General features: G+C 56.5%; 2 protein-coding genes across 3 annotated transcripts; both read right to left on the reverse strand.

Moving 5' to 3' along the window:
• Positions 1–160: 160 nt before the first annotated feature.
• Positions 161–5,645, reverse strand: Apoc4 (apolipoprotein C4). 2 transcript variants are annotated; one of them, XM_078031905.1, is made up of 3 exons: positions 5,499–5,645; positions 613–745; positions 161–369 (listed from the first exon to the last, which is right to left on the reverse strand). In XM_078031905.1, exons 1-3 carry the CDS (start codon positions 5,566–5,568, stop codon positions 204–206), a joined length of 369 nt encoding a protein of 122 aa, XP_077888031.1. In that variant the 5' UTR covers positions 5,569–5,645; the 3' UTR covers positions 161–203. The 2 variants fall into 2 exon arrangements, with proteins under 2 accessions (XP_077888031.1, XP_040135788.1); XM_040279854.2 differs by lacking the exon at positions 5,499–5,645 and adding an exon at positions 1,980–2,179.
• A 3,305-nt stretch (positions 5,646–8,950) lies between these two features.
• On the reverse strand, positions 8,951–11,028 carry Apoc1 (apolipoprotein C1). The gene is made up of 4 exons (XM_078031909.1): positions 10,945–11,028; positions 10,773–10,845; positions 10,187–10,334; positions 8,951–9,093 (listed from the first exon to the last, which is right to left on the reverse strand). The coding sequence occupies exons 2-4, from the start codon at positions 10,828–10,830 to the stop codon at positions 9,033–9,035; spliced, it is 267 nt and encodes an 88-aa protein (XP_077888035.1). The 5' UTR covers positions 10,831–10,845; positions 10,945–11,028; the 3' UTR covers positions 8,951–9,032.
• Positions 11,029–12,461: the final 1,433 nt, after the last annotated feature.

The raw sequence follows: 12,461 nt of genomic DNA on the forward strand, positions 1-12,461 counted from the left end.
CTTGAAGTCCCCCAACCCGGTTCGCCCCCAGCCCCTTCCCCCAGCACCCCCACCCCCCAGGGTCTCCCCCATGCTCGGTGTCGCCTCTTCCACTCATAATTCCCGGGCATGGGTGGAGAGGGTTATCTCCAGCTTCACAAAGGAGGGGACTGGACAGGGACACAGATAAGGAGGTCTTTATTGGGGCTGGGGGGGTGGGCAGGCTAATCCTGGGCCCGGTCCCTGCAGAGCAGCTGGGGACACAGGCTCTGGGCCTTGTTCAGGAGGCTGTCCTTGGAGCTGAGGAGCCAGGCCTGGGTGCGGGGACCCAGGTCTTTCAGGTGGTCATCATAGTAGGTCTGCATGAAGCCCTGGAGGGCCCCAGGGCGCCTGCAGGAAGGGGACACCACAGTTGAGACCCCAAGCCCCTCCGAAGGCCCTGCCCTGGCCCCCTCTCCCTCTGACCCAGGGTCCCCGCTCTGCCCTCTCACCTTCCACTGCCCTCAGTCCCATGGCAGCCCCAGGCCCCTCCGCTCCCCGGAGAGCTAGAGTCCAGGGTGAGGCCCCAGCCTCCTCCCTCAGCCCCGGGGCCCAGCCTGCTCTCCCCCCAGCCTAAAGCCGGCGCAGGCTCACCAGAACCACTGCCACCTCTCTCTGGTCCTGGTCACCAGCGGCTCCACCAGCTCCTTCAGCCTGCCCGGCACCAGGCTCCAGCGGCTCTTCTCGGGGCCTGGCTCAAGTCTCGGGGTCCCTGTGGGCACACATGCTGGGGGGGACCAGAGAGCAGCTCGAGTTGCTGGGACCCCAGAACCCCACTCCTCCGTCTCTCCCCGAGCTCACCCCCTGTCACTCCGGGGGCCTGGGCTGTCTCCTGCTCCCCCCTAGGCCCTCTGACCTCTAGTCCCCTTCCACCGTTGGTCCTCCCCTCTCCCTGTACCCCAGAGCTGTCCCTTGCCCTGTGTGGTCTTCCCCCTCCGTCTGTCTCCACCTCGCCGTGCCTCCTCTAGCCACCTGATCTGCTGTCTGGGACAGCCCCAGCCCCCCGAGTTCCCCTTGGCCCCTGCACAGGGTCCGAGCCACCACCACACAGCACACAGCGGAGGGAGAACACACACAGGATGGCTGTTGGCATGGCCACGCTGTCAGCCCCTCCTCATGGCCAGATGTCCCACCATGGGTCACAGTTTGCTTCCTTGCACACACCTGTGGGTGCAGCACCCACACACAGGTGCAGACACCACCCACAAGCCCACCTGTGACACAGGCCCACCACACACACTTGTCCAGAGGCACCAGGTGACCTGCATGGCTTCTGCTCATGACATAACTGCTCTAAGACTCAGTTTTCCCTTCTGTAGAATGGGGGACTCATACACCTGCCTCTGAAAGCAACCCGAGGTAACACAGTGCACAAAGGACAGTGCCTTGGACACACAGAGGCACTGTATCCATGTGAGAGAAATCCATGTGCAAAACACGCCCAACACCCGCACGCTCACAGAAACCCTCACACATGGCCTCTCACTCCAATTTCCTGGTTTTTTTTTTTTTTTTTTTGATCCTGGGGAGTGAACCCAGAGGCACTTAACCACTGAGCCACATCCCCAGCCCTTTTTATTTTTAATTTTGAGACACAGTCTCATTGAGTTGCTTAGGGCTTCACTGAGTTGCTGAGGCTGGCTTCAAACTTTCAATCCTCCTGCCTCAGCCTCCCTGGCTACTGAGATTCCAGACATACACCATCGTGCCCAGCTTAATCTTTCACACACATAGACCCAGTACACACAAGCACATTCTCTGGCATGCACATTTGCCACAACTGCACACACATCTGCTTATCACATGCAAATGACCACTGTGATTCGTACCAACCCCACGTTTACACTTCACACCAGCCCCTGACACGTATAACCCCAGTCACACACGTGCGCTGACACACAGCATCGGGCACCAAGGGCCGCACCCATGTCTACCAGCCCACATGAGACCCCGTTCCTCACCCGCAACCCAGGCCAGGACCAGCAGGCAGAAGCAGAGGGAGGGCAGGGCCCGGGCCCGGTCTCCCAGGAGCGGCATTTCTGGGGGTTCCGTCTCTCAGCCCCTCTGTGCTCAGCTCTCCAGATCTGGGGAGGGGCCGGCTGCACCAGCAGAGCCCTCCCACAGCCACCTCCCCACAGGCCTTGGCAGGGACTTCAGAGAGAAGGGCCCAGGTGACAGTGACAATCAGAGGCCATGCCCGCCCACGCTGGCCTCTCTCCTCCCACCCCCCTTAAGGGAGAGACCAGCAGTGTGGGTGCTCATGGACGGTGGCTGTGATTATTTACTTTGTCTCTCCAGGGCCAGAGTTGGATGGCTGGACAGCGGTACAGTCCCAGGTCCCCGACCTGTGTTTCTTCCCCATTCACCTCCTGCCATCCCTGGGATCCTGAACATTCTAGCTCTTTCTTCTTGGCTGGCTCTGCTGACAGCCCTGGGCCTCCAAGCCTGCCTCCCTCACTGCACAGCCAGGCAGAGACGATCCCTTCTCTGGGTCTCAGTGTTTCCTTGTGTAAAATGGGAGGGTGACGAGCACCTGCCCCCCAGGTCCCTGTGAAGGCTGAGCAGGGCCCATGCAGGAAGGTCCAGCTGCAGAGGAGCAGGCCTGGAGGGCCGCAGCAGGCACAGACCTGGTGTGAGGTGGGGAGAGAGCACCCAGCCACACCCCAGGGCTCACGGTTTGGCCAGGGATCATGGGATGCCTTGGTCTAGGGTTGCAGATCAAGTACCAGACACCCAGGTGCATGTGAATTCCGGTTCAACAATGATTTCTTTCATTTTTTTTAAGACAGATTTTTTTTTTTAATTTAAAGATGGGGTCTCACTATGTTGCTCAGGTTGACCTTCAACTCCTGGACTTGAGTGACCCTTCTGCCTCAGCCTCCTGAGTAGCTGGGACTACAGGCCTGTGCCACTCTGCCTAGCATCATGAATACTAAGTGAAAAGAAAAAAAATTCATTCTGGGGATTGAACTCAGGGCACCTTACGATGGAACTCCATCCCCAGCCCTTTTTATTTTCAACCAGGCTCAGTATTACTAAGTGGCCCAAGCTGGCCTTGAACTTGGGATCTGCCCACCTCAGTCTCACAGGTTGCTGGGCTGACAGGCATGCTCTGTTTGTAAGTGGCAATTCTGAGAAGCTAACCTTGGTTGTAACCTGAACAACTGTACAGGATGGTCCTGACCTGGAGCCTCCGGGAGAATTTGGACCTCCCCATGGTAGGTGCTGAACACACAGTCCCTGGAGGTTATTGCTAACAAGAACCAACAAGAGAAGACTACCAAGGGCCTGGGGCTGGGGCTCAGTGGTAGAGCACTTGCCTGGCACGTGTGAGGCACTGGGTTCGATCCTCAGCACCATATAAAAATAAATAAAGGTATAAAAAGTCTGATTTTTTAAAATATATTTTACCCATTTTTATACATTTAAAAATACATTTAAAAAAAAAAAAAGATAAGACTACCCAGAGTTGCTGTTTGGGATGATGAGGAAGTTCTGGAAATAGTACGGATGGTTGTGCAACCACCTGAATGTACTCGGTGCACTATATACACCGAAAAATGGCTGAAGTAGGAAAATGTGTGTCATGTGAATTGCGACCCAACAGAGAAACAAAAACCCAAATAAAAATAAACCCACTGTGCCTTTTTGGGTGTTCAGAGCTAACTCCATTTCTTCCCAGCAGTGTGACCTGATGCAGGTCACCTGACCTCTCTGGGCCTGTTCCCCTGCCCCCACCATCCTGGCCTGGGAGTCAAAGGCTGCCACCTCACAGGCTCACAGGAGCAGGAGCAGAAAAGAAATCAGGAGATGGAGCACGTGGAGTGCCCAGGGGAGGTGCTTGGTGATCACCTGCTGCTCTCTATTTAGAATTTAGAATATGTGCCTGAGCACTTGCTGTGCAACAGGCAGAGTGTGGTCACAGGGGCAGAGGTCACCAGGGCCCTGGGAGGTGGCATTGTTGATATCCCCGCTTTTGGAGGGCTAGCACTGGGGACTGAGCCCAGGGGTGCTTCCCGGCTGAGCCACATCAGGCCCCTTTTAGTTTTTATTTTGAGACAGCATCTTGCTAAGTGGCTGAGGCCGGCCTCGAAATCAAGATCCTCCTCCTCAACCTCCTGAGCCCCTGAGATCACAGGCCCGGAATCCCCTTTTGACAGATGAGGAAACCGAGGCTGCGGGCGTGGGTGTCCATCTGCCCGGGGCCTCACTCTCCACCGGGCTGAGCAGGGATTCCCTCCGCCCCTCCCACCCGGAGAGGCCTGTCCCCTGCCCCAGCTCCAAGGCCGGTGTGCAGGGAGGGCAGTGGGCTGTTTGTTGTTTGCTGCCCGCAATGTTTGCTCATCTTAGTGACGGGGTCAGGCCGAAGGTCATTCACTGTGGACTTCAGAGGCAACTGAAAAACACCTGTGGGGGCTGGGGACGGGGAGGGACTAGGATTGGTGGCGGTGGACCCTGAGACCCCGGACAGCATCTCTGGACCTGCGACTGTGCTCTCCAGGCCATCAGTCACTCTCCTCTCCCCTTGACCGCAGGGTCCTCGCCCCAGTCAAGACCTCCCCTCCCCCAATCCCTAGACACCCTCCGGCTCATCTTCACCCTCTCTGCCCCTTCACCCTGCTGCCTGCGCTGTCCGGGGAGGGAATCTGGGTAGAAAGGGGTATGAGATGTCCCGGTCTCTGCCTTCCCTCTGGGAAGCCGCCATCCACTCATTCCTGATGGAAACCGAGAGGCCATTCCCGCTCCATCAACTTCACCCTGTAAGGGGCTGGGCTGGGGCTCAGCGGGGGAGGCTGGCCTAGCTCCTAGCAGGGCCAGGGCTGGATCCTCAGCACCACGTACAAATGGATAAACAAAAAAAGGTATTTGTCCATCTACAGCTAAAAAAATACTAAAAAAAAAAACACAACAAAAAGATGCCCCTCTAAGCTGGTGCAGTGCGCACGTCGGTGACCCCAAGGCCTCCGGGAGCAGGCAGAGGGCCAGTGCATGGCCAGCCCGGGGAGCCAGGGAGGAAATCTGAAGGGTCGAAGATAGGAAGCCAGATTTGGAGTTAGGTAGTTAGTGTGGTTAGGGAAATCGGGTCTCAGGTGAGTGAGATGAAGAAAACGGGGGCCATTAGGAAAATGGAGTCCAGGCAACCAGAAGTGCACCTGGGGAAATTGAAACGCTACTGTCCCCAAGGCCCTGGCCCAACCTAAGGAACTGTTAATGGAGCAGCTGGCACCAAACAGCACGGTGCTAATCAGACCCCCCAGGCCCTTCCTGCCCGCTCCCTCCTCCCTGCCTCTCGGTCCCCCTTCTCCCACCTTCTGGCCTTCCCACCTGCGCTCTATCACAGCAGGACAGAGGGAGACCAAGGACCGGAGTGTGGGACGCTAAGAGAAGGCCTCAGCCATAAAAAGGGCAGACCTGGCCGCCATTCCACGGGTTTGCCTTCAGGGCCCCCTTCTTCCTGGGGAGAGGCCTTCTCCGCTGACCTTTAATGAAGCCTCCTCTGTCCACTCTCCTCTCGCCTCGGCCTGCTTCTCTGGTGTTGTCCTTCAGCATCGGGGAAGCAAGGACCCGCCACCGGTCAACAGCGGTCACAGATGGAGCCCAGGGCACCGCCGTTGCCCAGCAGGCCTGTACCCTGGGTCCCTCCCCAGCACTGCCCAGGCAGACCAATGAATAAATAAGGGTTCAGTACAATTTGCACAACCATTACCACCAATTCCAGAACATTCTTTCATCATCCCTAAAGGAGACCTGTAAGTCTCGCGGTGGTCCCCCCTTCCTTTCTCTCCCACCTGGCTCTACCTACCTCCTGCCCCTAGCCATTCCCCTAGCCATTCACCTGTCCAGATGTTTCGCAGGAATGGAGAGGAATGCATGGCTTCTGTGTCTGGCTTCTTTGTCTAACTACTGTTTTCTCTCTCTCTCTCTCTCTCTCTCTCTCTCTCTCTCTCTCTGTATTGGGGATTGAACCAGGGCGCTGGGTGACATCCCCTGGTCCACTGAGCTACATCCCAAGCACATTTACTTTTAAAAAACAAAAAAAAAAAAAAAAAAAAAAAAAACCCATTTATTTTTAGTTGCAGTTGGACACAGTGTCTTCATTTTATTGGTTTATTTTTATGGGTGCTGAGGATCGAACCCAGGGCCTCTCTGTGCTAGGTGAGCGCTCTACCACTCAGCCCCAGCCCCAGTCCACCCCCTGCCCCCATTTACTTTCTGCTTTGTGACAGGGCCTGGCTGAGTTGCCCAGGCTGGCTTTGAAGTGGGTGATCCTCCAGCCTCAGCCCCCCAAGCTGCTGGGACAGCAGGTATGTGCCACCAGGCCGCCCGGTCTGTCCTTGAGCTTTTGAAGGAACAGTCTCACCTGGAGCGTCATTCAGGGCATCTACTCGTTTTTGTTTTGTTTTCCTTCTGGTGCTGAGGATTGGACTCAGGGGCATTTCACCATGGAGCCATGTCCCCCATCCTTTTAATTGTTTTTATTTATTTTTACCTTATTTTGATACAGGGTGATCCTCCCACCTGAGCCCTGGCCCAAGTGCTGGGGTTACAGGGGTGCACCCCTGCGCCTGGCCCTGATTCTCTTGGGCTAATTCTGAATCACCAGGGTTTCACATCCCCTCCCCCAGGTGCCCAGCATGGAGTCCTTTCCCTGCCCTGGCTGCCCTGCAAGTGTGGACTCCACATATGGGCCTGGGACTCTGGGTGTCTCCTTGGTGTGACCAGGGCTCTATGCTGTCAAGATCCTGAAGAGCACATGCATCGCCTCTGATGGAAGAAACAGAGAAGGGAAATCGCAAACTCGGAGTTCAGGAGTGGATGATGCCTGTACCTGAGCGTCTGCCCTAAGTGGAAACCCAGTGATCTTCGTGGCTTTGGAGAGTTGTCATTTGGTTTTGTTGGAGGTGCCGGGGCTGGAACCCAGGACCTCACACATCCTGGGCAAGAGCTGTACCACTGGGTGACAATTCCACCTGGCCACAGTGTTTATTGAGCACCTACTGTGTGTCAGGCACTGTTCTAGGAACGGAGGCACCGCAGGAGCAGGACAGTTTCCATGAGCCAGGGATGGTGGCACTCTGCTATCCTAGAGACGCAAAAGGCTGAGGCAGGAGGATGACAAGATGGTGGTCAACCTCAGCAACTCAGTGAGACCCAAAGCAACTTAGCAAAACTCTGTCTCAAAATGAAAAGTAAAAAGGGCTGGGGATGCCAGGTGCTGTGGCACATACCCCTAGTCCCAGAGGCTTGAGAGGCTGAGACAGGAGGATCGTGAGTTCAAAGCCAGTCTCAGCAACTTTGAGATGCTAAGCAACTCAGCGAGATCCTGTCTCTAAATTAAACACAAAATAGGGCTGAGGGTGTGGCTCAGTGGTCAAGTGCCTCTGAGTTCAATCGCAAGTACCAAAAAAAAAAAAAAAGGGGGGGGGTTGGGAATGTGGCTCAGGGGTAAAGCGTCCCAGGATTCAGTTCCTGGTACAAAAAAAAAAAAGGAGTGGGGCCATAGCCCGGCCCTAGAGCACTCGCCTGGCGTGTGCAAGGCCCTGGGACCTCAAAAAGAAGAAAAGACAGGTGGCATGGATCTGGCATCCTCTTAACTGGAGCCAGCGAGTAACCAGGCGAACGATGGAGTAGACATCACACTTTAGAGATCAGTCAGCGTCAGTGGGAAGCGGAGGCAGAGGGGCCGAGGGAAGGGCTGGGGCTGGGGCTCAGTGACAGAGGCCTGCCTAGTAGGCACGGGCTCTGGGTTCCATCCTGGGTTCCATCCCCAGCACCATAAGATAAATGAAAATAAGTGGAGCTGTGGCAGCCTCTATGTGACAAGGGGTTTGTAGGAATTTCAACGTGTTAAGATGGACTTTTAGGGGCTGGGGCTGGGGCTCAGTGGTAGATTTCTGGCCTGGCATGTGTGAGGCACTGGGTTCGATTCTCAGCACCACATAAAATAAATGAATAAAATAAAAGTCCATCAATAACTAATAAAAATTAAAAAAAAAAAAAAAACAAAGATGGACTTTTAGCTTGGTGTGGTACAATCCCAGCAACTCAGGAAGCTGGTGCAGGAGGGTCAAGTTCAAGGCCAGCCTGGGAAACTTAGAGAGACCCTGTGTCAAGAGGAAAAAGAAAAGAAAAGGCTCTGGGGTGTACTCAGTGCTAGAGTGGCCCTGGGTTCAACCCTGGTAAAAGAAAACAACAGGAAATCTCACCATTGTGTGTAACGTTCATACACCAATAAAAAAACACGGGAAAAGACAGACTTCTGTTCAAGTTTAGCTTCCTTATTTTACCTAATATTCTGAGCCCCCATACTGGGACTGATCCCATGCTGGGTAATGCCTGGAGGCCCTGTGGGGGCAACAGTCCTGCCTCTGCCCTCTGGGGCTCACAGTCTGGTCCCCAGGCAGTGATGACCCAGAGTGGGCAGGGCCGGGAGCAAGGCGCTGATCCAGCCTAGAGTCAGGCAGGGCTTCCTGGAGGAGGGGACATGGAGACCTGGAGGCTGAGGACTGCTGGTCTGCATCCGGGCTCTAGCCAGTCCCACCCCCGCCTTCCCCTGCGTCTCCCTTTTCTCTGCATTTGAAGTTTAATGAGCAGCTACCATGCGCCGTGATAAATCAAACCCAGCCTCTCGTCCTGAGCAGCCCAAACCAGGAAAGGAGCCCAGGGAAAGTGCAGGTTGAGGCTTCACTCCGCCTTCTGCTCCCGCCTATGTGATCTCTGACCAAGGACTCCACGTCTCTGGGCCTCAGTGTCCTTTTTGGGAGCGACAGTTCTTCAGGTTCTTTGGGGATCATAAAGCTAAAACCTCCTGAGCACAGGCCAAGTCCAGGCACCTCCATACTTTGGAGTCCCCCCCAGCAGTCCTTAGGGCGCCACCTGACCCTGTCCTGCAGCCCCTCGGGACCCACAGTGAAGACGCACTCAGGGAGAATTCTTGTAGGATTTTTATTAGGTGGGGTGACGGGCTGGGGCTTCATGGACGCCCTCTTGGCCTAGGCTCCATCCTGAGGAGTTCAGGAGAAGGTGTCTTTGAGCTTCTCCTTCACTTTGGTGAACGTCTCAGAAAACCAGTTCCTGAGGGGGAAATGGGGGAAGGAGTCACTGCGGGAGCCCCCCCAGGAGGTCCCAGTTCCACTCTATCCATGACTCCCTGGTCTTCCCCTTCCTGAGTCCCCATCCCCATTGTCTGAGGCATTAGGAAGACACATGGGCGGGGGGGGGGTCAACTTGTTTGTGCCTCAGTTTCCCCAGGTAGACCAGAGCCCTTGGAAGTCACAGCACTTTACCTGGCCTGGCTCCAGGCCTGTCGTCTCTTGCTCCCAACACTGTCACCAAGTCTGCTCCTGCCCTAGCTGTCCCTCCATCCAGCCTCTGGCCTTTCCTGAACTGTCCCCCTTGCTTGGAAGTCCTCTCCTTATTGACAGGTCTTCCTGCCCCAGGGCCTTTGTACTTTCCCTTCACAGAGAACATTTTTCCTAAATTTTGGTTCAGCTGAGTTTTCCTCTCTTCATTCAGATCTCAATTGAATATGTCACCCCCTCAGAGAAGACCTAGCCACCAATCTCAAAGAGCTGCTCTCCTTCCTTGGTTGTCACCCCCATCTTCTCTAGGGTCTTCACAGTGCTTAACCTCATGCGGACTCGTTGGGATTCACCGGTTTATCATGTGTCTCCCCCACTTGTCACCTCTGTGTACTTCCCCAGGTTGATAGCTTCCTTGCATTTGGAAGCTGCTCAATAAACACCTCTTAACAAATGGAGGATTCTCCACTTGCCCAAGGGCACAAAAGTCGGTTAATTAGTGCATCGGCCTTGATCAGGGCCCTCTCCCTTGCTCCCCTCACAACTACCCCTTTTAGAGATGAGGGGTCTCCGGCAGCTGTCACGCCCCTCTCCTGGGATCCCTCAGGAAGAAGGGTGTCTACACCAGCCTGTGGACTGTCCTGCTTGGGGTTCTTTGTGACCCCCCCAGGCCCATCTCTAAAATGTTCCAGGATGGGAGTCGGGGCACCTGTCCCGTGAATCTTAGCACCCTGAGATCTAGCCGGGTGACCACAGGGATACTGTAAGCCTCTTAGGGCCTCGGTGTCCCCAATCTGCTAATCTTGGACTTCCCTTCAGGGCTTCACCCACAGGTCCCTTCACGGCCCCCTGGGAAGGGCCCTAACCGAGTCTTCGTCGCAAAGTCACTGTTTTTGATGTGCTCGATGGCTTCTCGGGTCTTGTCCTCCAGGGTGTTTCCAAACTCCTTCAGCTTACCCGGGATTTGCTCAAAGGTGCTGGAGATGTCTGGGGCGGCCTGGGCTGGGGCTGGGCCTGCCCCCACAAGCGAGGGAGAGGTGAAAACATGTCAGTGATTAGGCAGAATCCCTAGGATGGGTTCCAGGGATGGATCTGGAGGTCCCTGAAAGTCACCCTTGGGGATCCTGGAGTTAGAATGGGGGCGGGGCACTGGAGTGGCCCTTACCTTCCTGTCCCTTGCAAGGAGGAAGATGCGGGACAGCCAGTCCCAGAGGGGCCCATAAGTCACCCGTCGCTGGGGCTCCCTGGGCAGCCTTGCCACACTGGACAGACCTTTAGAGAACCTGGAGACCCTCCTAGCATACTAGGGGTGGGTGACCAGAGGACTGCAGGGGAACCAGGGCACAGAAGGGCCCCAGAGCTTTCAAGGACTCCCTACGCTGGACCTCGAGGCTGTGGCCAGCGTCCTAGTCCCCAACCTCCAATACCCCAATTCCCCTAGCCCACTTTTACCTTCCAGAACCACGGACAGGACCACCACCAGAACCGGCAGTGCCAGGAGGGGCCTCATGGCGGCGAGGGGCACCTGGAAGCAGAGGCGGGTGGCGACATTAGGGCCCCACTTCCCTCCCCACCGTGGTTCTCCACCCCCACCCAGCTCTTGTGTCTCCCTCCTGGGACCAACCTGGGCTAGGACAGTCCCAGACCAGGTAGGGTAGGAGGTCCCCAACCCGCGGGCTTTTATCAGGCTGGGGTGGGGCGGGGCAAGTTAAGCCCCGCCCTCGCGGCCCCGCCCCACCGCTGTGCCCACCCACTTTCCTCCCTTTTGCCCTTAGCTGGCTGGTGGGAGTCCGAGGGCTATTAGTTTGGCCTGGACTTGTCCCTTAGGGCCAAGGCCCGTCACTCTTAAGCACCCTCCCTCCAAACCTCCTGACCTGGGAGTGGGGCGCACCCTCAGCCCGCGGTGGCCCCCCTCCTGCACTCGGGGGGCACAGCTTCACCCCCTCCCTGCTGCCCTCTCTCCTCAGGAGTCTCAGGAAAAACTCTGTGTGGTTCAGGTTCATCCCAGGTGCCTGCTGTGTCCCCAGCCCACCTCCTCCACCTGCCCTCCCCCCTCTGCAAACTTCCCCAGCTCAGACACTCCCTGGGAGCCTGGCTCCTACCCCGCTGCCACCCCCAGCCCTCTTCTGACATTGGCCCCGCAGCTGCCCGCCCCGTGCACCTGGGAGTGTCCTCTGCGTCCCTGGGTGATTGATCTCTGGGGTCCAAACTTCAGTTCCTCTTAGGGGTACATGTCTCTTCTGCCTATTTATTTAGGTATTGGCACTGGGGATTAAACCAGAGGTGCTTGAACTTGTGATTCTCTTGCTTCAGTCTCTGGAGTCTGTAAGATCTCCGGTGTGCACCTCCACGTCTGCCTCCTCTGCCTCTCTAAACTGCAAAACCGAAGCTGCGGAGCCCCCACTGTGCAACCCCATGGCTTGCCCCCCAGCCCCTCCTGGCTTTGCACCCTCAAGCCCCTCCTGGCTCCAAGCCTGCCCCTCCACTTCCTCCCCGTCTCACATCTTTTCTCCAGGGCTGCATTCCAAGGCCTCCCCCCTTCCCCATGGGCTGCCTTTGACCGCCAGTGATCCCGGGCAGCTGGTGGGGAGGGTGGCCGTCCCCAGACGCTAGGTTGGCTGGCCCTGTGCCCCCACAACCACGTGTCTGCTCTGGGGGTGGGGGGCTGGTTGTGAAAGGCATGGCACCAATGCGACCCTGGCAGGATTGCAACACCCCCAGGCGACTCAGCTTCCCGTCCCTGTGTGCTGGCCTCTGGCCGGACCCTCCTGCTGCTCCACAGACAGCCACCCGGATGTCTGCATCTCTCTGGGAATGGGGTAGCAGCGCCTTTGCTATTTCCTTCTCGTCTCCCCCTCCGCTGCAGAGGTTTCTGGTTTTGACAGTGGGGAAACTGAGGGAGGACCAAGCACTCAATTCAATACCTTAGTGAGGAATGAGCGGGCTTTGTCCCCCACTCCATTCTTGGACTCTGGGAGTGCTCTCTGGATCCCTGCTGGGGTCAGCCACTGGCCACAGCACCCTCTTAGTCTTTGATCCCCACTCCTCAGTCCCTGTTCCTCCTGGGTCTGGCCACGGCTGTGGTGAAGTCGGGCACCCTCTGTTTAGATGTCTCCACTGGTGAGAATTCAATAGTAAGGA

This window comes from Ictidomys tridecemlineatus, chromosome 15, assembly GCF_052094955.1.
Source record: "Ictidomys tridecemlineatus isolate mIctTri1 chromosome 15, mIctTri1.hap1, whole genome shotgun sequence".
NCBI lineage: Eukaryota > Metazoa > Chordata > Mammalia > Rodentia > Sciuridae > Ictidomys > Ictidomys tridecemlineatus.

Bases quoted from the DNA above. Each gene is read 5' to 3' on its own strand.
- Apoc4 (XM_040279854.2), bottom strand. From the start codon at position 2,055: ATGCCGCTCCTGGGAGACCGGGCCCGGGCCCTGCCCTCCCTCTGCTTC. The intron at 746-1,979 runs GTGAGGAACGGG...GGTCCCCCCCAG, and splicing joins GGTCCTGGCCTGGGTTGCGG to CATGTGTGCCCACAGGGACC. The intron at 370-612 runs GTGAGCCTGCGC...CCCTTCCTGCAG, and splicing joins GAGAGGTGGCAGTGGTTCTG to GCGCCCTGGGGCCCTCCAGG.
- Apoc1 (XM_078031909.1), bottom strand. From the start codon at position 10,830: ATGAGGCCCCTCCTGGCACTGCCGGTTCTGGTGGTGGTCCTGTCCGTG. The intron at 10,335-10,772 runs GTAAAAGTGGGC...TTGTGGGGGCAG, and splicing joins CCTGTCCGTGGTTCTGGAAG to GCCCAGCCCCAGCCCAGGCC. The intron at 9,094-10,186 runs GTTAGGGCCCTT...TTTCCCCCTCAG, and splicing joins GACTTTGCGACGAAGACTCG to GAACTGGTTTTCTGAGACGT.